This window comes from Bactrocera tryoni, chromosome 5 (genome assembly GCF_016617805.1).
Source record: "Bactrocera tryoni isolate S06 chromosome 5, CSIRO_BtryS06_freeze2, whole genome shotgun sequence".
Taxonomy (NCBI): domain Eukaryota; kingdom Metazoa; phylum Arthropoda; class Insecta; order Diptera; family Tephritidae; genus Bactrocera; species Bactrocera tryoni.
Window position 1 is genome coordinate 3,895,861 of NC_052503.1, and position 25,197 is coordinate 3,921,057.

Below are 25,197 nucleotides of genomic sequence, written 5' to 3' on the forward strand. Positions count from 1 at the left end.
AGGCATCGGCAAAGGCAGTTCGGCACTATGTAGGATGAGTCTCTTGGCCGAAGACAAGTTTGGATACTGGATAGTGTGTTAGGATTTGGTAGTAATACCTTTTGTTTGAGTCAAACAAAAATAACAAAAATTTACATGATCCTTTGGTTCCGTCCAAATCATTGGTATAGCAAATGACAAATGTCTATGTTCTTGTTTAGCCCAACCTAAAAGGAGCCTAACACACGTTATACAACATTTATGTGGAACCCAGGATTTGTCTTGATTCCTCACAGGAAAACCAAAATAGTCTAAATAGTTGAACAGTACTATATACTTAGTGATGTGAAATTTCGACGCTGAGATGTAAAAGTTAATTCTCCACACAAAAAAAATTTAAATTTAATAGGGTATAATTAAAAAACAGTTACTCGAAAAAGAGTTTACCTGGAAAATAGTATTAGAATGTGAGAACACTATCAACTATTCGAAGTTACGAAAAGAATAACACTGTGTCAATCCAATCGAAATACAACACTGTTACTTCGATTTTTTTTTCTATTCAAAGTGCAGGAGGGGAAATTGTTATTCGTATATTTAATTTTAGTTCAGACGCGAAATAAATCAACTGTGAATAAAAATTAATTAAAACAATCATTATAAAATTTGTCGAAGAATGTTTTCTTTTTAGTTTTAAAAAGTTTTATATTTGATTGCATTTTTCGAAAGCACAAAGTGAAATCATCGATGAAGTTAAATACGAATTATGTGTAAATTTACACAAATCGATTTTCCACGTCTGTAATAAAATTTCTTGGAGTTTGAAAATAATAACAACAATAAAGACCAAAAATTAAGAACGCAATTCAATTACCCTAAACCCAAATAATACAAAAAGGATAAAGGTGTATATTTAGATCTATCGAAGGTAAGCACCACAATTTACTAATAAAAGACAAGGAATTGCAGATATTTTATTTGATTTTTTTTTACAAAAGCAATACATTCTCATGGTGGGCAGGTTGTAAAAGTGTTTGTCACAACGTGGACATTTTTTTCTTTGCGTGCATTTGACATATGCTATGCGGAAAATCTTTACTTGATTATCTGCAAACGTCACTAAGGCATCTCATTCTATGAAACTTCAGATTGATCCGTTTCATTATGGTAACATATGTATGTATATTTCGATTCATTTATAATATTGATTGCATAACCGTGTATTAAGATGTTCCCACAATTTGCAAATACATAGATGCATACTAATATAAACTTGCCAGGTCAAATAAAACAAACACTAAGTATGTCAATGTATCTGCTAAAAAAAATCTTCCGACATGTTTGTGCATACATATATATGTATGTATATGCATACAATGCATGTCTAGTGTATATTTACAATACACCATAAAAATCTAAGAGTATAGCGAGGGCTCAAATCTACTGATATTGTTTAAATAATTATATGTCAAAAAATTTGTAGCGCTTATCAGGTCGCCAATTCAATAAAGGTTAATTTATGAACAATACTGTGTGGATATGGAATTAAATTTGCAATTTTATATTGATAATTAGCATTGAACTTTGATTTTGATGAATAATTGTAATTTGCAATATATTGTCAATAACAACAAATTAATTAAAGGGTATTAACACTGTAGTGGGCATAAAATCATGTGCATATTCATTATTATGTTTTTGGATATAATTATTTATTTTATTTATGTGGATTTGTTTTAATGTTTACAATTTAATTTGATGAAAAATGTGCATAAAGAAATAGCTTGTTAAAATGTTGGAAATATTGGAATTTTTGAATTTTAAAGTCGAATATCTCGTAACCTAAGGGTTTGAGATACCTATAATCCCATATATTTATTAATAATTTTTTCCTCCTTCCAACGGTACCTTCAGATCGCGGCGCCAAAGAAATATGAATTTTGACATTTATTCTCAGAGCTAATGAAACAGTATCAAGATTGATCCTCAAGCGGAAGAAAATTTATTTTTCCTGTTAGTTTTATTGACTATAATAAGCTAATATAGGACCGCTTGTTATAGGACCGCTATCGATCAAAATCAAGTTTTAGTATAGAAAGCTTCTTTATTTAAGGAGATATTTTCACGGAATTCGCCATAGAATGTTTTAGAAGACAACCTTACAATCTCAGATCAGATCAATAGAGCATATAGCTACTATGAAACTGAACAATCAAAATCAAGTTCTTGTAGGCCTCATCAGTTGTGGCAAAAGTAACAAATTGTTGGAGCAATGAGAATTCTTGTAAGTTGTAACATACTAAACTAAAAGATAAAGATTCGTCATACGGCACATATGTTTTACGTTCCCAGTTGCATTCAAGAACGTGCATTAAATAAATAAATAAATAATTAAAAAATAAAAAATCAGTATGAAAGTGCATGAGACAAAATATGCAATGAATATAAAACACACAATTTGAAAAAGACGTAACTAAATAACAGAAATGATAAAGAACGTATATGTAAGTAATAAACATACGTATGTTCTTCTTCTTCTTAATTGGCGTAGAAACCGCTTACGCGATTATAGCCGAGTTAACAACGGTGCGCCAGTCGTTTCTCCTTTTCGCTACGTGGCGCCAATTGGATATTCCAAGCGAAGCCAGGTCCTTCTCCACTTGGTCCTTCCAACGGAGTGGAGGTCTTCCTCTTCCTCTGCTTCCCCCGGCGGGTACTGCGTCGAATACTTTCAGAGCTGGAGTGTTTTCATCCATCCGAACAACATGACCTAGCCAGCGTAGCCGCTGTCTTTTAATTCGCTGAACTATGTCAATACCGTCGTACATCTCGTACAGCTCATCGTTCCATCGAATGCGATATTCGCCGTGGCCAATGCGCAAAGGACCATAAATCTTTCGCAGAATTTTTCTCTCGAAAGCTCGTAACGTCGACTCATCGGTTGCTGTCATCGCCCAAGCCTCTGCACCATATAGCAGAACGGGAATTATGAGCGACTTATAGAGTTTGGCTTTTGTTCATCGAGAGAGGACTTTACTTTTCAATTGCCTACTCAGTCCGAAGTAGCGCCTGTTGGCAAGAGCCATCCTGCGTTGGATTTCCATGCTGACATTGTTGGTGGTGTTAATGCTGGTTCCTAAATAGACGAAATTATCTACAACTTCAAAGTTATGACTGTCAACAGTGACGTGAGAGCCAAGTCGCGAGTGCGACGACTGTTTGTTTGATGACAGGAGATATTTCATTTTGCCCTCGTTCACTGCCAGACCCATTTTCTGTGCTTCCTTGTCCAGCCTGAAGAAAGCAGAACTAACAGCGCGGGTGTTGAGGCCGATTATATCAATATCATCGACATACGCCAACAGCTGTACACTCTTATAGAAGATGGTACCTTCTCTATTTAGTTCTGCAGCTCGAACTATTTTCTCCAGAAGCAGGTTGAAGAAGTCGCACGATAAGGAGTCGCCTTGTCTGAAACCTCGTTTGGTATCGAACGGCTCGGAGAGGTCCTTCCCGATCCTGACGGAGCTTTTCGTGTTGCTCAATTATGTATTAGTTTTGCGGGGATACCAAATTCAGACATTGTGGCATAAAGGCAGCTCCTTTTCGTGCTGTCGAAAGCAGCTTTGAAATCGACGATGAGGGGGTGTGTGTCGATTCTCCTTTTACGGGTCTTTTTCAAGATTTGGCGCATGGGGAATACATCTTCTTCTTCTTAATTGGCGTAGAAACCGCTTAAGCGATTATAGCCGAGTTAACAACAGCGCGCCAGTCGTTTCTTCTTTTCGCTACGTGGCGCCAATTGGATATTCCAAGCGAAGCCAGGTCCTTCTCCACTTGGTCCTTCCAACGGAGTGGAGTCTTCCTCTTCCTCTGCTTCCCCCGGCGGGTACTGCGTCGAATACTTTCAGAGCTGGAGTGTTTTCGTCCATCCGGACAACATGACCTAGCCAGCGTAGCCGCTGTCTTTTAATTCGCTGAACTATGTCGATGTCGTCGTATATCTCGTACAGCTCATCGTTCCATCGAATGCGGTATTCGCCGTGGCTAACGCGCAAAGGACCATGAATCTTTCGCAGAACTTTTCTCTCGAAAACTCGCAACGTCGACTCATCCGTTGTTGATATCGTCCAAGACTCTGCACCATACAGCAGGACGGGAATTATGAGTGACTTATAGAGTTTGGTTTTTGTTTGTCGAGAAAGGAAGTTACTTCTCAATTGCCTACTCAGTCCGAAGTAGCACCTGTTGGCAAGAGTTATCCTGCGTTGCATTTCCAGGGTAAAATTGTTGTTGTTATCTACAACTTCAAAGTTATGACTATCAACAGGGACGTGAGTGCCAAGTCGCGAGTGCGACGTCTGTTTGTTTGATGACAGGAGATATTTCGTCTTGCCCTCGTTCACTGCCAGACCCATTTTCTGTGCTTCCTTGTCCAGCCTGGAGGATCGGGAATCGCCTTTTCTGAAACCTCGTTTGGTATCGAACGGCTCGGAGAGGTCCTTCCCGATCCTGACGGAGCTTTTGGTGTTATTCAACGTCAGTTTACACAGCCGTATTAGTTTTGCGGGGATACCAAATTCAGACATCGCGGCATAAAGGCAGCTCCTTTTCGTGCTGTTGAAAGCAGCTTTGAAATCGACGAAGAGGTGGTGTGTGTCGATTCTCCTTTCACGGGTCTTTTCCAAGATTTGGCGCATGGTGAATATCTGGTCGGTTGTTGATTTGCCAGGTCTAAAGCCACACTGATAAGGTCCAATCAGTTTGTTGACGGTGGGCTTTAATCTTTCGCACAATACGCTCGATAGAACCTTATATGCGATGTTGAGGAGGCTAATCCCACGGTAGTTGGCGCAGATTGTGGGGTCTCCTTTTTTATGGATTGGGCATAGCACACTTAAATTCCAATCGTTGGGCATGCTTTCGTCCGACCATATTTTACAAAGAAGCTGATGCATGCACCTTATCAGTTCTTCGCCGCCGTGTTTGAATAGCTCGGCCGGCAATCCGTCGGCCCCTGCCGCTTTGTTGTTCTTCAGGCGGGCAATTGCTATTCGAACTTCTTCATGGTCGGGTAATGGAACGTCTGCTCCATCGTCATCGATGGGGAATCGGGTTCTCCTTCTCCTGGTGTTGTGCGTTCACTGCCATTCAGCAGGCTGGAGAAGTGTTCCTCCATAATTTAAGTATGATCTGGGCATCAGTGACTAGATCACCTTTGGGGGTTCTACAAGAGTACGCTCCGGTCTTGAAACCTTCCGTAAGTCGCCGCATTTTTTCGTAGAATTTTCGAGCATTACCCCTGTCGGCCAGCTTATCAAGCTCTTCGTACTCACGCATTTCAGCCTCTTTCTTCTTCTGTCTACAAATGCGTCTCGCTTCCCTCTTCAACTCTCGGTATCTATCCCATCCCGCACGTGTAGTGGTCGATCGTAACGTTGCGAGGTAGGCAGCCTGTTTTCTCCGCTGCGACACGGCACTCCTCGTCGTACCAGCTGTTCTTTTGCACTTTCCGAAACCAATGGTTTCGGTTGCAGCTGTACGTAAGGAGTTTGAAATTCCGTCCCACAGTTCCCTTATACCGAGTTGTTGACGAGTGCTCTCAGAGAGCAGGAGTGCAAGCCGAGTAGAAAATCGTTCGGCTGTCTGTTGTGATTGCAGCTTCTCGACGTCGAACCTTCCTTGTGTTTGGTGGCGCGCGTTTTTCGCTGCACAGAGGCGGGTGCGAATCTTAGCTGCAACAAGATAGTGGTTCGAGTCGATGTTAGGACCTCGGAGCGCACGCACAACTAAAACACTGGAGACGTGTCTTCCGTCTATCACAACATGATCGATCTGGTTGGTAGTTTTTCGATCCGGAGACAGCCAGGTAGCTTGATGAATCTTCTTATGCTGGAATCTAGTACTACAGATAACCATATTTCGGGCCCCGGCGAAGTCAATCAGCCTCAACCCATTAGGGGATGTTTCGTCGTGGAGGCCGAATTTACCGACCGTAGTGCCAAAGACACCTTCTTTGCCCACCCTGGCGTTAAAGTCGCCAAGCACGATTTTGACATCGTGGCGGGGGCAGCCTTCATAAGTGCGCTCCAAGCACTCATAAAAGGCATCTTTGGTCACATCGTCCTTCTCTTCCTTCGGGGCGTGGGCGCAGATAAGCGATATGTTGAAGAACCTCGCTTTGATGCGGATTGTGGCTAGACGTTCATTCACCGCAGTGAATGATAGTACTCGGCGACGGAGTCTCTCTCCCACCACGAATCCTACACCAAACTTGCGGTCCTTTATATGGCACTGTAGTAAATGTCACAAGGACCTACTCATCTCTGTCCTTGTCCCGTCCATCGCATTTCTTGGACGGCGGTGATGTCAGCCTTTGTTTTTACGAGGACATCAACCAGCTGGGCAGCGGCACCTTCCCAATTAAGGGACCGGACATTCTAGGTGCATGCCCTCAATTCGTAGTCCTTATTTCGTTTGCCATGGTCGTCATCAAAAGGGGAGTCTCTCATCCGAGGCTGGTTATAGCTCTTCACTGGGAGTGTTTTTTTACGTGGCGGGTCCCAAACCCAGCGCACAACCCTTGCAGGGAATGTTTCGCCTTCTCACTTTAGCTCGCCTTCGAACGGATGTTCTTAGGCTACCCAGAAGATACTTGGTCAAAGACCGGAAGTAGTGAGCTGCTTGAGCCATGTGTAAAAGAATCGTTTCTGGCCATTCCCAAGTGAAGTCACTTGCGTGAACTTCTACACATGACTCCATCCTCCAATGGGGAATACATACAATACATAAAAACATACATACATATGTACATATGTATAAAATGAAACATATTTCTATATTATATTTTAGAGTGCCAAAAATGTAATGAAGTAAAATTTAGTGAGATTTATAAAATTCTATAGGAAAATTTCTTAAACGTTCCTGAATGTTATTCCTCTTTAATGTATATTTAAAATTTGCATTCATACAAATGTACATATGTATGTACCTTGTATATACCGGCATACATATAATGTATCTAAATTAGAGGTATACACCATAAAACAATCACAAATATAATTACATACGTATTACCACGATTCCCACGACAGCCGGTTCTACGCACCGGAATTGACTCGGATTTCATCCGACCAAGGGCTGTTTTTTCGGCGATCTAACCCCGTTTGGATCGGTGAGTATTAATTTGTGTTTGTCGTCATTAGAGCAATGCCTTGCAGCAGGGTTGCTCCGTATCCTCCTGACTCGCGCTGGCATTGAGTCCAACCCGGGCCCGGAGGAATTTTTCTGCTGCGTATGCGCAAAACGGCTTCATCCAAACTCCACCTCGGTCAGGTGTAACACATGCAATGGATGGAGCCATCTTAAGACCTGCTCAGGCCTTAAGACCCATAGGGAGTGGACCACGCGTTACGTGGCCCCATGTTGCCTGCGCAATATTGCGACACAAGCCTCTACGGCTGTGCAATCCGCACACAGTTCGCGCGCCGCGCCGCCACCCAACCCAAGTGGCCAACAAAGGACCTCCACGGTCCCTAGGAGCTCAATCAGGCAACATAACTCCCCTTCTGACTTGTCCCCCCCCAACCTTCATCCCGCTCCAATCCTCGTGCGAGAACCAACCAGCAGCTCTTGGTCCCTCGCACAGTCTGTTCCGTGTGTCAGACCGTCATACGTCGGAATGTGACATCCGTCAAGTGCAATTCTTGCACTGGCTGGTGTCATTTTTCGACGTGTTCCGGCCTGCGCACCACACGTGAGTGGAGTGACTCATATGTTGCCCCATGCTGCAGGAGTCTGCCCCCGCAACTCACAACAGTGGCGTCGCCAACCAACACCCCAGCGCGACAACCGCCCCTGCGGGTACTACAGCTGCAACAAATTCCACCCACACGTCACTCCCTCACCCCCAGGATCACACACGGACACCCGCGACAAACCCGGCTACTTCAATTCAACTGCAACGGACTCCAGAGCAAGATCGAGGAGATAGTTGCACTAATGAATCGGGAACGTCTATCGATAGCTGCGGTCCAAGAAACCAAGTTAAACAGCCGCTCAGATCTTCTGAGTTGTGCAGGTTTCAACGTTATACGTAAAGATCGCGAGCGAGATAATGCTGGTGGCCTAGCTTTCATATTGCACAACACCGTGCAGTATCGTCTAATCGATGTAGACATCGACCCCAGGGATACTACCCTAGAATGTCAGGGTATAGCTATCCGGTCAGGCGATGTCGAGCTCGAAATATTTAATATATACATCCCTCCAGTTACATGTATCCTGTTGGGCAACACCCGAATATAAGTGCGCTACTTCGTGGTGAAAACCGTTTGGTACTAGGCGACTTTAACGCGCACCACGATCTTTGGTATTCCTGCCTGTCAAATGATCGTAGGGGGATGGAGCTGGCGGAACAGATTGACGATTCGACATTCTGCACAATGAATGACGAAGCCCCCACCAGAGTTATGGGCACCTGTAATAGCTCGCCGGACATTACCATTGCTAGCGGTGGTCTGATAAACAGCATAACCTGGCGACCTATGCTAACTCTTGCATCAGACCATCTGCCCATAATTATTTCGATCGAGAAGCCTCCTGATTTTGTTTCTGTGGACAACCGCACCTACTTTAACTTTAACAAAGCTAATTGGGTCGGCTTCACAGAATTTACTGAGAGCACCTTCAACGCTCTACCCATTCCTACGGACGTATGCGTTGGCGAACGTCAATTCCGCAAGGTGATCGCAGCAGCTACCGCTCGCTTCATACCGGCTGGAAGAATAGCGGAAATCCGCCCCAATTTCCCAGCCGAAGCAGCCGTTTTAGCTAATGAGCGCGACACCTTACGCCATGCCGATCCCGGGGATCCCCGAATACGGGATCTCAATTTGGAGATTCGGCGTATGGTAAATCAACATAAGCGGACGAAATGGATAGAACACCTGAAGTCCTGCAATCTCTCCACCGGAGTGAGTAAGCTTTGGGCTACTGTCAAAGCTCTGTCTAACCCGAAGAGACATGACGACTGAGTTGAAGTTCAATTCAATGGTCATGCCTCCTCGGACCCGAAGAAGTGCGCGAGCTATTTTAGCCGGCAGTTCACACTGCACCCTTCGGTAGACAAAGCTAAACGATGTGTTAACCGACGGCTGCGCAAAATGCCAAACGACGGCGCGCCACTTACTTTCACCGGTGAGGAGGTTCAGGGTGTCATCAAAAAAGCAAAACCCTCCAAATCCATTGGCCCTGATGGAATCAACATGCTAATGCTAAAGCATCTAGGCTCGACGGGAGTAGAATATCTCACCAAGGTACTTAATCTGTCGCTGACCACTCTTCAAATACCCGATGTGTGGAAAGTCGGAAGAGTGGTCCCACTACTGAAACCTGGGAAACCCGCCAACAAAGGGGAATCTTATCGCCCGATAACTCTCCTCTCCCCAGTAGTGAAGACACTTGAGGCCTTGCTACTCCCGACCTTCACTCACCACCTGAGCCTAGCCAGCCACCAGCATGGATTCCGAAAAGTGCATAGCACCACCACAGCACTTAGCGTCATAAACGCCCAGATAGTTCGTGGCCTCAACCAGAAACCACCCTGCGAAAGAACGATCCTCGTAGCGTTGGACCTGTCAAAAGCCTTTGACACGGTCAATCACACAACGCTACTGCAGGACATTGAAACAACTACGCTCCCTCCAGGGTTAAAGAGGTGGACCATGAACTACCTGAGCGGTCGCCAGTCATCCGTATTATTTCGAGGTAAAACATCTAAACTGAGAAGAATTAAACAGGGGGTTCCGCAGGGTGGTGTCCTCTCCCCACTACTGTTTAATTTCTACATGTCGAAACTCCCACAACCACCAGAGGGAGTTTCCATAACCTCGTACGCTGATAACTGCACGATATTGGCGTCGGGCAATGGAATCGATGGCATGTGTTCGAAGGTAAACAGCTACCTCTCCGATCTTTCTCGTTTCCTCACTGCACGAAATCTTACACTCTCCCCCACCAAATCCACAGCGACCATTTTTACCAACTGGACGAAGGAGTATAGACTTGAGCTTAACATTGCAGTCGACGGCGTCAAAATTCCGACTGTCAATAATCCTAAGATTTTAGGTGTAACTTTCGACAGTCTATGCTCCTTCTCTCCGCATTCGACCGCGATTATCGCCAAAGTACAGAGCCGCAACAAAATCCTCAAGTCGCTAGCCGGCAGCACATGGGGAAAAGACAAAGAAACGTTGTTGGCAACATACAAGGCAATCGGCCGGCCGGTCCTCAATTACGCAGCGCCCATATGGTCGCCTGGATGCAGTGGCACGCAGATGAGGAAACTTCAGACCTGAAAATACTGCACTCCGGACCACTACAGGATGTCTCTTGATGTCTCCGATTGAACACCTCCATAGTGAGACCCGGATGCTCCCGGTTAAGGAGCATAACGAACTCCTCTCCAGGCAGTTCCTGCTGGGATGCTTTCGCAGAAATCACCCCTGCAGCCATCTGCTTGGAGCGCAACCGCCTCCTAGGAGCATCAAGAGGTCATTCCTGGATTACGTCGACGACGTCGTACAGTACGCCGACCGGACTTCGGACGCAACTAACTTTCGACAGGTACTGACCGCCATTCACAGTGGAGCCATCAACACCCTCACCGACTCCCTTCCCGTGAATGGCGTTCTTGGAGTTAAACCACCACCCATCGCAGACGAAGAGCTCCAGCTGCCGCGAGAAACGCGTGTGACCCTTGCGCAACTTCGTTCTGGATACTGTAGCAGGTTAAACTCCTACTTATCCAGAATAGACCCTGACATACTCGATGTATGTCCTGCATGCAACGAGTCTTCGCATGACACTGACCACCTCTTTGCATGCCCCACAAACCCTACCCATCTAACACCCTCCTCCCTTTGGTCCGACCCCGTCGAAACAGCACGTTTCTTGGGCCTACCGTTAGATGACCTCGACGACAACACAAATGATATTTACCATCCCAACGGGGATTGAATCTCCGTTGAAACAACAACAACAACGTATTACCACATAGATAGATATGTAGATAGAGTGCGTAAATTATTCGTCAAACCTACAAACAGTAGCTCGTGTGCGTAAGATTTGAATTTGCTTATCAATGAAGTGTTGTAAATGAGGTATCAATAAATGTACAAACCATTCCTTAAAAAGTATTTGTTAATATTTTTGTCTCGGAAAACGCTACAAAGCTCAAGGTAGTTAAAAATTGCTAATATTAAGATAACCTAATTGATTGAATCAAATCAATTTGGATGGTTTTATTTTGGAGTGAATCATAAGTAAATTGTGTTTATTCAAAATATTTAAGTTAATTTTTTTCATAGTTCATCGTTTAAATTCGTGAATTACGTTGGCTACGTGGCGTGACTGTTTTCACTTAGCTTATCGCTATTTTCGCTCATCCGCTGTTTTTGGTCAGTGCTGTTTTCTTTATTTATTTTTGTTTTGTTTGTTTTATGAACGTATACATATACTATACGAGTACGTACATATGTATTTAATTAGTAAAAATCAAACATGTAATATCTTAAAATTTGCTTTCATATGCGAAGAACAAATTACCTGTTTTGATGATTTCTAAGTAATTCAACCAATTTACCTAATTTTGGGTCAACAAACTTTTGCCATATTGACCTCTTGACTAGATTTTGCTTAAAAAAACTTTGAACTATCGTGAAGATGAAATATTTTTTTATTTTATTTGGCTAAATAGGACAGAAATTTACTTCACAGAATTATTAAAAGTATACCGTGCTGGCCTTTGCTCAGACCATAATTTCTGTTCGGTTCCATTTCCGTTGTTGCGGCGGAATTCCGCCGAGTTGGCAGTCCTTGGCCGGGTAAAAATCCGGGTCCGTTCCGGTTACGTAGACCCGACTGTCGTGGGAACCATTTTCAGCTGCAATTTCCACCTGAATGGGACCCTCCTTGACTATTAAGACCTTTACTTACAGTGTTCTTAATGCAGCCGGTTTACGTAAGCGTAAACCAAAACCATCTCGGGATTATCGCGTTATCAACCCAGTGATAAGATTTTCAAATTTCAACGTTACAAATGCTTAAAGTTTATACACTATAGAACTATACACGACTATAGAACTATACACCACTATAGAACAATAATTTTATGACCAAGAGTAAAAACATATGTTAACGAGATATTTGGTTGCTTTGTCATCCGGCTAGCATATCCTTGACTGGCCCGGGCAAGCTTTCCATTTGCAGATAGGATATGTTAATTTGCTATTTCAAAATATCTCATAACGCCTCCTTTAATTTTTATATTCATTCTACCTTGTTTTTGGCTGAAATATTGGATGCCCTCCCTCTAGGCCGGCTGTGATTATTCCTAACATGGAAACGTTACATCCTACAGCGAAATTAATGCAAGGACTGCAGTTTGCTGCCAGCAAGCATCGTACACAACTGCGGAAAGATAATGAGACACCCTACATAAATCACCCTATAAATGTGGCAACAATTCTCGCTGTGGAAGGTGGTATCTCCGATGAAAATGTACTCATTGCTGCTATATTGCATGACACTGTTGAGGATACCGACACCACATTTGAAGAAATCGAGCAACATTTTGGCGAGGAAATTTGTGAAATTGTGCGTGAGGTCACTGACGATAAGACATTGGAGAAACAAGAACGAAAACGCTTGCAAATCGAACATGCGGCAAGTTCAAGTGAGAACGCCAAATTAGTGAAATTGGCGGATAAGTTGGACAATCTACGAGATTTAGGCAGAAAAGCGCCAATCGGTTGGACACCTGAGCGTCAAGAACAATACTATGTTTGGGCTAAGAAAGTGGTGGATAATATGCGTGGTACAAACGCAGAGTTGGAGCGCAAATTAGATGAAATTTTTAAAGCTAAAAAGCTACTTTAAAATATACTTTCCAAATAGATATCGGTTTAATTTATTAATTCTTAACTATTTGTTGAATCAAATTTTATTATTAATAACCGAACGCTTTTTACTAGATACTGAAATTGATTCGATTGTATTACGTAATTTATTCCTACGTACCATGTTATGTACATTTATCTTTAGCTAAGTTTGTTTACATTTTTAAGCCGCTTATCAATATAAAAACGTATAACGGAAGAAGACTTACGTTGATATCATACTACCACACGTTGCTTTAAGGTCAGACAATTTTACGATTGATAAAGATATAAGAGTAGCCACGTGCACTCTTAAAAAATGCAGCGTAATCTACTTATGTGCGAATTACTGACAGTGAATTTTCCGTTGTATCTAGAAATTTTTAATTTCACCCGTTAGCCAAGGGAAACTTTTATGCTTTCATATCCACGGGTGTCTACACATATTCTTTAGTGGGCTGAAATGTGTGTCATGTATTCAATGCGTGCTTCTTTTGATGTGCTGAACACAATGAGCGCGACAGACTGCAAACGACATCTGTCAAATATTAAAATACACAAGTTCTTAAGGACACAGTTATTGAGGCAGCTGCACAACTACATAACTGTATCCATAAGAACGTGTGTACTTTAATATTTGACAGATGTCGTTTGCAGTCTGTCGCGCTCATTGTGTTCAGCACATGACTGTCGTTTCTATTTATATGTATGTATATGTACATATGTAAATAGGGATATACATACATACCTGACAGTAGATTTGTCTATTAACGCTTATTAAAGCATGACATACGTAAATAGGTTAATATTAAAAAATTAAAATAGTTTGTGATTATATAAACAAAAAATTAAAAAAAAAAATGATTTAAAACGTTTCCAAAACATACATTTTCAACATTTAAGAAATAAAAAATATATCGTTTATCACATTTGGTCTCATGGCACATATTCTACCTACTATATTTACATGAATTAAATACTATTATAATGAACTATTCATACAGTGGAAATGTTCTTTACAAATAAAGACAAAAACGTTATTACCGGTATAATAATAATAATAATTTTGAAAATGATTGACACAAATATTGGTGAATAGAAAAAGAATAAATTTTCAAAACCAAAACCGAAAAAAATGTTTTTAGCTTTAAGACTTATTTAAAGACATGGCGAAAGCTAGAAAATACTGCCAGCCATCCATTAAATTTCCTAGCCAAATGGATGCTTCAAGAATATTTCCGGTGATCCTTTTCCACAGCAAGTTTATCGTTGGTGTTTAAATATGTTGTTATATTCCTTTTGTTTTGGTTGGGGATTGAAGAATTCTGTGAAAAAGTTCACATTTTTATTTTCGAATTCTGTCATGTCATGATAAACTTCACATCATTTCAAACCCAATTGAAAATAATGTTTGATTGTTAAGAAAAATCGTACCCCGCATCGCATACATATATTACATACATACAAATGTATGTGCATGGATGTTTCTTTTCTCTTTATTTTTATATACATATGTTTGTAGTGATAAAGAACATAACCAATGAAATAAGTTTATAGTCTCCTTATTAACCACATTTTTTAATGAATTTTCGAGCCACAGACTACATTTGGCTGTTATTATCATTTCAAACAATTCATATAATTGTAGATAAAAAATACTCCAATTTCCCACGGTGCTAATAGTATATGTATACCATATGATTTTTTGGCAAACTCACGCGTTTAATAGATACATAAGTATGTTTCGTGTACGCACTGAAAGCAACAATATCGACAACACACATTCATACATACATATATGTATGAATAACCATAAACAAATTAATGCACGTACGTATTAACATATTATGACGTGTATGTTGGCACAATTAAACGATTAAAGAGAAAGAAAATACAATAATATTGTATATATGTACATATGTATGTATGTATGTTTAATAAAACTAAGAAAATGCTGAAAGCACAAACTAAAATTTTGGTTATGGGCGAACAACAATATAGTATATGTATACCAGTGGTCGGCATTTCATAGCAAAATTTTGCAAACTAACTTCACACGTACGCTTACGCTCTATCGTTCAGTCGTTGTCGAGCCAGCAACGAATTAACATCACGCAAGACTATAGCGCAAACCCAAATATGCCCTGCGAGAAATATTTTATGATTCTAAATGCCTTTGGTGCCATGCAGTGCCTTTTATGTTCCACGTCTTTTAAAGATAATAGGGAATATATCCTTAAAAGACATTTTGTTAATTTTCATTATACTCTTAATTATTTATAAAATTTGCTTAATTTTAATTCAAATTTCTCACTGGACTACTTTTTTTCGTGCTCACCAACACAGTGACAGATCCTCTCATGCCGACCACTGATGTATACTTACGTGGCGTAAATGTAGATAGACAAAAATTTGAATTGAATGAGTCAAATGAGATAACATTATTACTTTTTTTGCTTTACAAAAACTGTTTGCCATAGTTTTACTGTAGTGTTACTTCGAAATATGGCATTCATTAGATACTTATGTAAATAAATCTGATGTTAGGAGCACTATTTACAAATTGAACCGGTGAACATGTGAGTCACCTGTAGCACCATAAAAAGCAAGAAAAAATATCAAACGTAGTAAATGCATTTTTAACACCCAAAACAAAAATGATAAGCTTTAAACGGAACAGACATTCCTGATCACGCCACGATCGTGTCAATATCGTGGTTGCTTTTTGCATAGTTGAATGGATTTTTGCCGGTCGGTTATGACTCGGTCGGCAATCACTAATTATTCGTCAACACGTTCGACGACGTCGCTGACTATTTTACTGTTGTTTTGTTTGTCAACTGGCTGATCGTCGTGTTCACGATCATTACCAAAACCAATATTGTGGCTCTCTTGTTACTCATTTTTGCAAATAAATGTATTACGAATAAGTAAGCCAATATATACACACAAGCTTATATTTATTAAATAGAAATGAGAGGAAATTTTAACTTTATACTTATATCCACATACCTACAAACATACCACGTATTCACATAGATGTCATAACCTTTTTTGGTACATACATACAAACATGTATATTTATGTAGGTTCGCTTCTATATGCAATTGCCGCCTTTCTATGTATCGTCCAATTCACTAACTCATCAGAAAGGGCCGTCAGTGCTGTTTCACTGTTGCTAATGTCCACTCGCGTTGTGCTGTTCGTTTTGCCCACGATTGACTTGAGCTTTAGCAGTCTTACATTTCACCGACTCTAGTACGTGTCTATCTAAATACATACTTACACAGGCAAGCCATTTGAAAAAATTATTGGGCACTAGTGTGAAAGCAATTGAATTTAGTTAAGTTTTGGATTGTACTCTTTCTTCTACGCAGTATTATAAATTTAGACAATTTTACACAACCAATAAAATAATAACGAAAGTATTTCACGTGTTTTTTGCAACAATATAAAAAATATCAAACTATATAACAAATATAGTATTAACAATACAGAAGTGGAAACATTTTCATCAAACTGAGTGACCAGACTATTTATAGTAACAATTGTGACGTTCAAGCAGTGACAGCATACATACATATGTATTTATTTACATCGCAATACGCCCGGAAAGTAAAAAGGTACAATAAATAAGTATTTATTATTTTTCAACGTTTGTTAACCACAAGCATTAAAAAATCATAATATTTATCAGTTAACTTCTGAGAAAGATGTGAATTGTGTTCTGATAACATTGTGGGGATTCCGGCTATTTGACAATTGCAAGATGCATATTGAATATTATAGTTCGATTTTAAGTTAACTCTTTGATAAATTGTCATAAAACAAAATACTTAAGAAAGAAACTAAAATTATTTGACAGTTGTAACTGAAGTTCAAAACATGATACGTTTTTATTAAAAGAGCATCTAAGTGTGAATTTTTGAAGTATTCCTTATTTATTTTACTTTCAATTAATAAATAACACAATTTGGTGCTACAGTTAACTTATTTCAATAATTAAAATCATTTAGATTTCTGGAATTCATAATATCTGTCATGCAAATTTATATCTCGATAATCTACTAAATGATCTACATATCATCCGATGATCTTATTGACAAAAAAACTACACTTTGACGTATTTTAAAACAAATTTTTATAGATTAAAAAAATACCTATGTATGTAAACTTGCAATTTCTTAAAACCTTCAATTTCCTCTTAATAATATACATATGTGTATTATAATGATAAAAATACGACTGACTTTCAACTTAATTATGCATTGCCAAGCTGCATTTAAGTAACTTTTAATAAGCTCGTCTAACGAATCTCTATATTAAGCACTTTTATATAGAACCACATACCTCATCCAATACATACATTTGTACATAAGCAAATACATATGAATAAAAATACCCTGAAATTGGAATAAACACATATTTCAATGCCTACGAATAAGTTTATATATTTACTATTTGTACTTTGATTTTGAAAAAATAGGGTACTTAAAAGAAATTTGGCATAATTCATTCGACATGTAATCAGATAATCTATGTATAGCACAGGTGTAAAATTTAAAAAATAAGTTTTTTTTTGATATTGTGTTTTGTTATTGTTCCAAAAAATCTATACAGCAAAATTTCAATTGGCTTTGAGGTCACACTTATTGGGTGAAATTAGAAATAACTCCCCGAATTATTTTGAACTATTTTTGTTACAACAAAAACTGTAAAGGAAATGTAAGAAGTATGGGTGGGAAAATGTTGAATAATGTAATATTGATATCTTTATCACTTTGAAGCTATGTAATTTATATAATAGAAAAGGCGATGAAAGCTAACTTTAAATAGGATAATGGTGAGTTTAATATGTGTATAATAAGACTTCGCATTATTAGACTTCCATTATATTTTTTGTAGATATCACCTACCTTACATAATTTCTACTTTATATTTTAATATGTAATTTCGTATTATTTTAGGTCTAGAGTTATTATTTATCTTTTAATATTCATATGCAAATATATTTAAAAATAAAATTTATTTTAAAAAATATAACTTTTAATAGCTCTTATATAGTAAATTTCTACAATATTTTCCAAAGTGTTAAGTAATTTTTATACAAAACTTAAGCTATTTCTACAATCATTTGTGCTAAGTTAAGTAAGCGTTTTTACTCTTTAATTGCAGGTCATTTTAATTTAAACGCGCAAATAAAAAATAATATTGCGACACAAGCACAACTACTGTTTAATTACCGCATGAGCATTGAGAAATCACCGGAGCTACTACAATTGCTTTTTATAATTGAATCTCTACAGTCGAAACTAAATAAAATCAACAACTGTCGCTTTAAAATATAACAAATTGTTTGGCGCACATGCTGTTCAATTAGCTGCCTCACTGCTTCCGCGGCAACTACACATAAGAGAGGAGAGAGAGAGCTGCACAAAGTTCAAAACTGAAGACGTCAGCGGGTTCGCAAATTTCGTACGTCGCATCATTATCATCCTTACTATCTTCACACGTACTATTCATCACAGCTGCTATATTGTTGTTGTTCCTTTAAACAATTTTATTTTGAACGTTTTGCTGCTATGGCCACTTCATCAGTGCTCGCTAACAATCCAATTTCGACACTAGCATCAGCGGTTGCTGTGAATTCCTCGTCATCGTCAACAACAACTACCTCACCTACTTTAATTTCAACACGTAAACGCACCTACGATACTGCTATCTCAATGCCCGCTGTCGCAACAAAATCTCGAGGAGCAACTGCTGCTGTGGCTAAAGCATCACTTGCTAACAAAATGAATGCGAATGGTAATGATGTTGCGCTCAATGATATACTTGTGGATGGTGTCAGTACAGCAACTGCTGCAACAACGAACAAAGATTATACACGCACAGTTTCACAATGTGAACCGGATGAGGAAGCGTCCGGCTCATCGTCTGCATACTATGATAGTCCTGTTAAGAAGGAGTACTTACCGGTGCCACAGCCGTTGCCTACGATCAGTAGTGGTTCATCAGATTTTGCGGTAAGTGCACCTCCTTTTTTGGATTTATATATGTATATGTATGCGTATTTGTTTAACTTTGCAGTTGTGACTCAAATTTCCATTTTAGATCGTTTATTAAATACAAAAAAAGGTATATGAAATGAAAAAAACAAAAATAAATTTAGGATAAGCAAGCGTTTTATTTCATCCCATGTTAATAATCTTTCGACCTTCTGAGGTGTAAAAGATATAAAAAAAAATATAGCTTTTAGGTTTCTTCTATACAGTTCACCTACCATATGTTCACGATATTTGATAACTAAAATTTATTTGCTATTTAATTCAGATAAGAACCGAATGCTTATTGTTTTATTTCATTGCCCGTACAAATAGGGTTTTGCTCATAAAAAAATCGATAAAATCGCCTAATAAAGATTAACATTACGCAAGGGAAAACTAAAAAAAATTGAATGCATTTTTAACTGATCTCATTTAATGCGCTTTCAAAGTTAGATAACACACAACAAAGAGATATATTGCAAATAATAAAGAGGTAAGAAGAAAAGGGTTGGTTGGTTGTATATTAAAACCGTTTTGGATCTACATAACCCAAAAGAATTCTAAAATGTTTGGCGAATAACTTATGTTGATGCAACAACAACGCTACGATTATCTAAACTACCTTTAGTTTGCTTAAAATATATCAATGCCTCGTTGGTTTTATATCTGAAGTATGAAGAGAACATCTCTTTTTAATCTGTATGTATGTACCTATATAAATAAACCTTTTGTATAAGTACGATTCGCGATTTCAATTGCCTCCTGCCGGACTTTGCTGCGTAGTTAGAAAGTATGCGCTCGAACCATTTCAGATGCATGACTTCAAATTTTAAATTAATTCTGGATCATTTATCAATAAAAACTTAATTGAAAGCGACATGTATTTAATTTTGTTGTAGTAGTCAAAGTACATAATGATTGGTTATTTTTGTTCAATTAAAGCCATCATATTTTACCAACACATTGCCAATATAAATTTTGCTTCATATGTTCCCTAAAATACATACACATGTAAATCTATTTAGATCGCAATATTATCAGCAAAACTAAATTCATCTTCAATAAATCTGATTTATTTTCAACGACAGTGACTGGTTCCCTAACCGCCAATATCATCAAGCGGTCATCACTGTAGTTACACACTTAGAGTGTGCAGATCCAAAGCACAATTGATAAAATTCTCTTTCTGGAAAGACTTCGTGAAACTAGTATGCTAGCTCGGCTTGAAAGGCTGTATGGCATTGCTTAAAATATATGTCCATATATGCATAACTGTTGTTTAAAATTGTATAAAACCAAGTCTTCGGTTGCGACGAGTAGTCATTCGAGGGTCAGATCGCAATGTGGATGCAGTGATGTGTATCATTCGAAATTAGAAAATACTATTTTTGCCACAAGTCTAATTCAGCCGGTGCGCGTTCCGGGCTTAATTGAATGAAATTGACGAAGCCAAGCAATCTGCGCTGGCCGGTCTTCAATTGATTGCTTGAGTAATAATAATTTTTTGTGTGCGTTTTCAATGTGGACTTGAATGTGGACAGTTTAAGAACTTCAGACCCATGTGATGAAAGCGTTTTTATTGTAAATAATGCTGAAAATACTTACACATACAGCCTACGGTTAATTTAATGGTTTTATTTATAGTGAATTTGTTAGTGTTTACAATTTTTGTAATAATATTTATTTAAATTTAGACAGTGCTGTTATGTAAATAATAGAATTCGAAATTCGCAATTATTTTCGCATATTATTCGGGCAATACTTAACCAAAGTATTAAAAATATATTAATTCGTAATTGGCATTAAGAATGCTGTTAAGAGGACGCAATTTCGAAATATTTCATATTTATCTATTTGATTTTTCTTACAAGCACTTCCATAAAAAAAATTGCCATTACAAATTTCTTATTTCCGCCTACCATAAATACATACATATGTACATAAATATTTTTGAGAGTGCGTACCTGATAATTTGTGATAATTATTGCATTGAGATTTCTCTAAACAGAACTGCAAACAATTTAGCCTCCATAAAAACCAAAACATGATTCATTATGTGGTATAAATGCGGCGAAATAAATAGCGATTGCAAGAAATCAAAAACGAATACAATGCAAAGTGAAATAACTTCAACATAGAAATAAAAATCACGCCACTTTCAAATTGACGTATTGTACATTTAAACATGCCTACAAACCTACATTGTACATTAATATTTGGTAAATATATGTAAATTTATATTTCTTAATGGGACACTCGTTTATGGCAATATAATTCGAAAACGTTGAAAAATTAAAAAAAAATAATAATAATTCCAATACTTCACACATTAGGATATTATTTCATCGCCAAATTTCAAAAAATTTAATTAGCGCATTAGTGGATTTTCGTTAAATATGGTTTAAAATGGTGCTAAGGTCGAAATTGTTATATACTTATATGTATATGTATAAAAAATCTAAAAAGTCGTAATTGAGTTTCTTTATTGAATATGATTTACTACATCATATGTACTTATGTACAAAGTTTTAAACTTGCTCTGTCAGATAAAACCAAGTTATAACCAAATTCAAAATAACTTTTCATCACTTCCACGGGTAAACAAATACCAAAACTAAGAAAAAGTAAGAAAGTATAAAATCGAACATTTTTTTCTAATGTCAACTCCGAATAAATTACCTATGACAGTAATAAGGAGTAATGTAAGGAAAAATATCCCTAGAGCTCGCATTAAATATTGTTGAAAATATTGAAAAGTGTTACTCCAACACCCTATATTCTTCAATTTCAAAACAACTCACTTAATTACTTTTTATTGATTTGACAGTTTTCATGAAATAAAACTTATACACATTTTATGATCTACTTTATTTTTGAACTCGTTTTTTAAATAATATCAATGCGTTTCTTGTCACTTTATGACTCGGCTTCTTTAAGTAAAGTATAAGCAAAAATAGTCGCAGCTTAATTAAATAAAATTATATATCTACATCGAAAAATTCAACAACACAAATAAACCATCCGAATCAGCAGAAAAAAAGAGTTGCGTGTATATCGTTCATTAAAATCAATTTTAAACGTTTTCGAAAGACCACAAAAATTATTAAACGTGTGAAAGATGACAACAAATTTGGTGACGGCCAAACCATTGACCATTAAAATGCTGCCAGTGGAAATGGATTTCAAAGATTATGTAAATGCTATAAAGACTACCAAAAATTCCTCAAATAATAATATAAACGTACAAAGAATTAAATAAATTGATGTTTTTTCTTCATTGCAGACAATTTGTAAGCCAGCACCATTGTCCACCGACGAAGAGGCTGTTGTGGAGCGGGAGAAATGTGACTACAATTATAAAATCACCTATCAAATGGCGCGGTCTGGCCAAACGAAACGACGCGTACGTGTCTACGCCGATGGCATTTATGACCTTTTCCATCAAGGTCATGCCAGACAGCTAATGCAGGCGAAGAACATTTTCCCAAATGTTTACTTAATTGTGGGTGTGTGCAATGATGAGCTAACACACCGCATGAAGGGGCGCACTGTTATGAATGATCAAGAGCGATACGAGGCGTTACGTCACTGCCGCTATGTGGATGAGGTGAGCTTGTTTATCAAAATACACCTCTAAGAAAATTAAAACAAAAATTCCATCATAAACTTTTACAAATATGTGTTTGTTGTTAGATTGTTCCGGATGCCCCTTGGACTCTATGTGATGATTTTATTGCATCGAACAAAATTGATTTTGTTGCGCACGATGACATTCCATACACTGGCGCAGGCGTGGAAGATATATACGCGCCATTGAAGGCCAAAGGCATGTTTGTTGCCACCGAACGCACAGAAGGTGAGTACTTTAATTAGCGAACTTAGCTGTTTAATAATAACTAAGCTACTCCTAATTTTATGATAGTAGAGAGACATTGTATTTTTTCATAGCCGTAAAGCTTTCCATTTTTTATTGTGTTTAAAATTTTTATATAATGATGTAGCTTTAGCGCTTTAATTGGTAGCGGCTTCATTAGTTCATGATACATACCAACTGATTTAATTTGATCTGGACTAAAAACAAATAACAAATTGTGAAAAAATTTTCAGGCCTGTTAAATTTTTTATCAATGTATTTTGGGCAGCGTTTGAAAAACTACGCTACTCTCGTAGCATTTCCTTTTACTCTTGCTACCGCTCTCACTTTGTCGGGAGCCGCAGCATAGCCTTAGCATAACAATGTAAAGTATGTGCTCTACTCTGCTCCGAGTTTTGTTAGGTAAAAAACTATAGCTGGAGCGGGAGCAAAAAATTAAATTCTGCGCTATGCTCTGGCGTAGGGGTAGCAAAAAATTGGGAGCGGTAGCACACCTGAGCAAATGAAAATTTTCATGTGCTACAGCTCCCGAATGTGTTTGTTGTTTTTTTTTCTTTTTTGCTATTTTCTGGCATTTACAAGTATGATACACGTTGGTATATAAAAGAAAGTCGTTTATAACTCAAGAACAGCTGAACCGATTTGGCTTAAAATTGGTGGGGAGGTAGTTTAGAAGCAGGGTAAGGACATAGGATACATTTTATCTCTTTATGCTAAAATTCAATACAGCTCATAAATACAAAAATTATATTTCAAATCATAAGCATTTGTTCAAAATTTATGTTGTTATTTTTTGCTCCCGCTCCAGCTATAGTTTTTTACCTAACAAAACTCGGAGCAGAGTAGAGCACATACTTTACATTGTTATGCTAAGGCTATGCTGCGGCTACCGACAAAGAGAGAGCGGTAGCGATAGCATAGCAATAATTTTAGAAATTTTGCTGCTACGGAGTAGTAAATGAGAACCCTGATTTTGGGATATATATGCATATTCCTTCTTAAATCATATGTAAATACGTAAAAACAGTAGTTCTTGGTTATTTGTCTATTAACTATTCTTTGTAATTCACTTATTGTACAAAAAAACATTTTTTTATAATACTCTTTTTTTTATATTTCCGCTCAGGCGTATCTACTTCAGATATTGTCGCACGTATTGTCAAAGACTATGACTTATATGTACGCCGGAATTTGGCGCGTGGTTACTCGGCTAAAGATTTAAATGTCTCATTCCTTTCGGAGAAGAAGTTTCGATTCCAAAATAAAATGGATGAGTTAAAGAATCGCGGACGACGCGAACTGAACAAAGTGAAGGATGATATCATCACAAAATGGGAGGAGGCATCTCGTGACTTTATCGATGCATTCCTTCTACTTTTCGGACGCGAACGTCTAAATCATTTGTGGAACGAATCTAAGGGCAAATTAATCCAGGCGCTCAGTCCTCCCGGTAGTCCAAGTGGTTCGATGAATGGTGACGATGATGAAGACGATTTTGATTATGATGATGATGATGATACCGACTTCGCAACTGTACGCATGCCGGCTCCTGCTGCGAGGAGTCGAGTCACAGATAGTCCTACATCACGTGGTAAAACCGATCGTGGAGCCGATTCTGCCAAGGCCACCAAGGTGACAACACAAGTGAACGACAATGACGACGAGGATGATGATGGCGAATATGAGCATAGAAGTAATTAGAGTAATACGATACCCAAATATTTCGTAGGTAATATTATTATTGTAACGCAAAAAATGCGAAATGAAAAGCAAATTATAATTACATTAAAGAATAACAAATACAATTATTTGCATACATGCAAATGTCTTTGGAAAATATGAAATATTTCGTCAATGAATAACAAAGTAAAATAAGTCATAGGTGGAAAAATGAAGTTAAAACCCAAAAGTAGCCTATTATGTTCAAACGAAGTTACTAAATAATCTCTACACATTTAATAAATATTTAGGACCACAGACCTCATTTGCGATGCAATTTGATTAATTAGATAAAGTGAGAGAGAGAGAGAAAGTGTGAGCGCGTGTAAAAAATGTATTTTAAAGTTTTTGAGCCGTTAAGTAGCATTATATTCAAAGTTATTTGTATATACACTTTATGAATCTATCCTCCGAATAAATCTCAATAGAGAAGACTCTAAAATTAGTTTCAAATAATAATTAAATTGCAACACTCATACTGCACAAAGGCTTAACGATATGAACTGCAAAAGTATGCAATGAACAGTAACAGCAGCAACAGGAAATACCACAAAATACATAGGATGCTATTTATTCTCCAGTTGCATATATGTACGTAGCTTAGACGTTTGGCTATCTATTAGGTTAATCTCGATATTCA

General features: G+C 38.0%; 2 protein-coding genes and 1 long non-coding RNA gene across 6 annotated transcripts; all 3 read left to right on the forward strand.

Moving 5' to 3' along the window:
- The first annotated feature begins 818 nt into the window (after nucleotides 1–818).
- LOC120776364 (guanosine-3',5'-bis(diphosphate) 3'-pyrophosphohydrolase MESH1) lies at nucleotides 819–13,480 on the forward strand. 2 transcript variants are annotated; one of them, XM_040106943.1, is made up of 2 exons: nucleotides 819–907; nucleotides 12,357–13,480. In XM_040106943.1, the coding sequence occupies exon 2, from the start codon at nucleotides 12,379–12,381 to the stop codon at nucleotides 12,916–12,918; it is 540 nt and encodes a 179-aa protein (XP_039962877.1). In that variant the 5' UTR covers nucleotides 819–907; nucleotides 12,357–12,378; the 3' UTR covers nucleotides 12,919–13,480. The 2 variants fall into 2 exon arrangements, with proteins under 2 accessions (XP_039962877.1, XP_039962876.1); XM_040106942.1 differs by lacking the exon at nucleotides 819–907 and adding an exon at nucleotides 1,088–1,155.
- On the forward strand, nucleotides 820–24,999 carry LOC120776363 (choline-phosphate cytidylyltransferase A-like). Of its 3 annotated transcripts, none has more exons than XM_040106939.1 (5): nucleotides 820–907; nucleotides 18,093–18,943; nucleotides 22,248–22,571; nucleotides 22,658–22,820; nucleotides 23,965–24,822. In XM_040106939.1, exons 2-5 carry the CDS (start codon nucleotides 18,500–18,502, stop codon nucleotides 24,537–24,539), a joined length of 1,506 nt encoding a protein of 501 aa, XP_039962873.1. In that variant the 5' UTR covers nucleotides 820–907; nucleotides 18,093–18,499; the 3' UTR covers nucleotides 24,540–24,822. The 3 variants fall into 3 exon arrangements, with proteins under 3 accessions (XP_039962873.1, XP_039962875.1, XP_039962874.1); XM_040106941.1 differs by lacking the exon at nucleotides 820–907 and adding an exon at nucleotides 1,068–1,155; XM_040106940.1 differs by lacking the exon at nucleotides 820–907 and adding an exon at nucleotides 16,091–16,540 and having other exon boundaries at nucleotides 23,965–24,999.
- Nucleotides 20,204–21,480, forward strand: LOC120776365. Its single transcript, XR_005705425.1, has 3 exons — nucleotides 20,204–20,583; nucleotides 20,973–21,183; nucleotides 21,298–21,480. It is a non-coding gene; the product is annotated as an uncharacterized LOC120776365 (long non-coding RNA).
- Nucleotides 25,000–25,197: the final 198 nt, after the last annotated feature.

Coding starts and splice junctions, on each gene's coding strand:
- LOC120776363 (XM_040106939.1), top strand. CDS start 18,500: ATGGCCACTTCATCAGTGCTCGCTAACAATCCAATTTCGACACTAGCA. Junction 22,572..22,657: donor ACTGCCGCTATGTGGATGAG/GTGAGCTTGTTT, acceptor GTTTGTTGTTAG/ATTGTTCCGGATGCCCCTTG. Junction 22,821..23,964: donor TGCCACCGAACGCACAGAAG/GTGAGTACTTTA, acceptor ATTTCCGCTCAG/GCGTATCTACTTCAGATATT.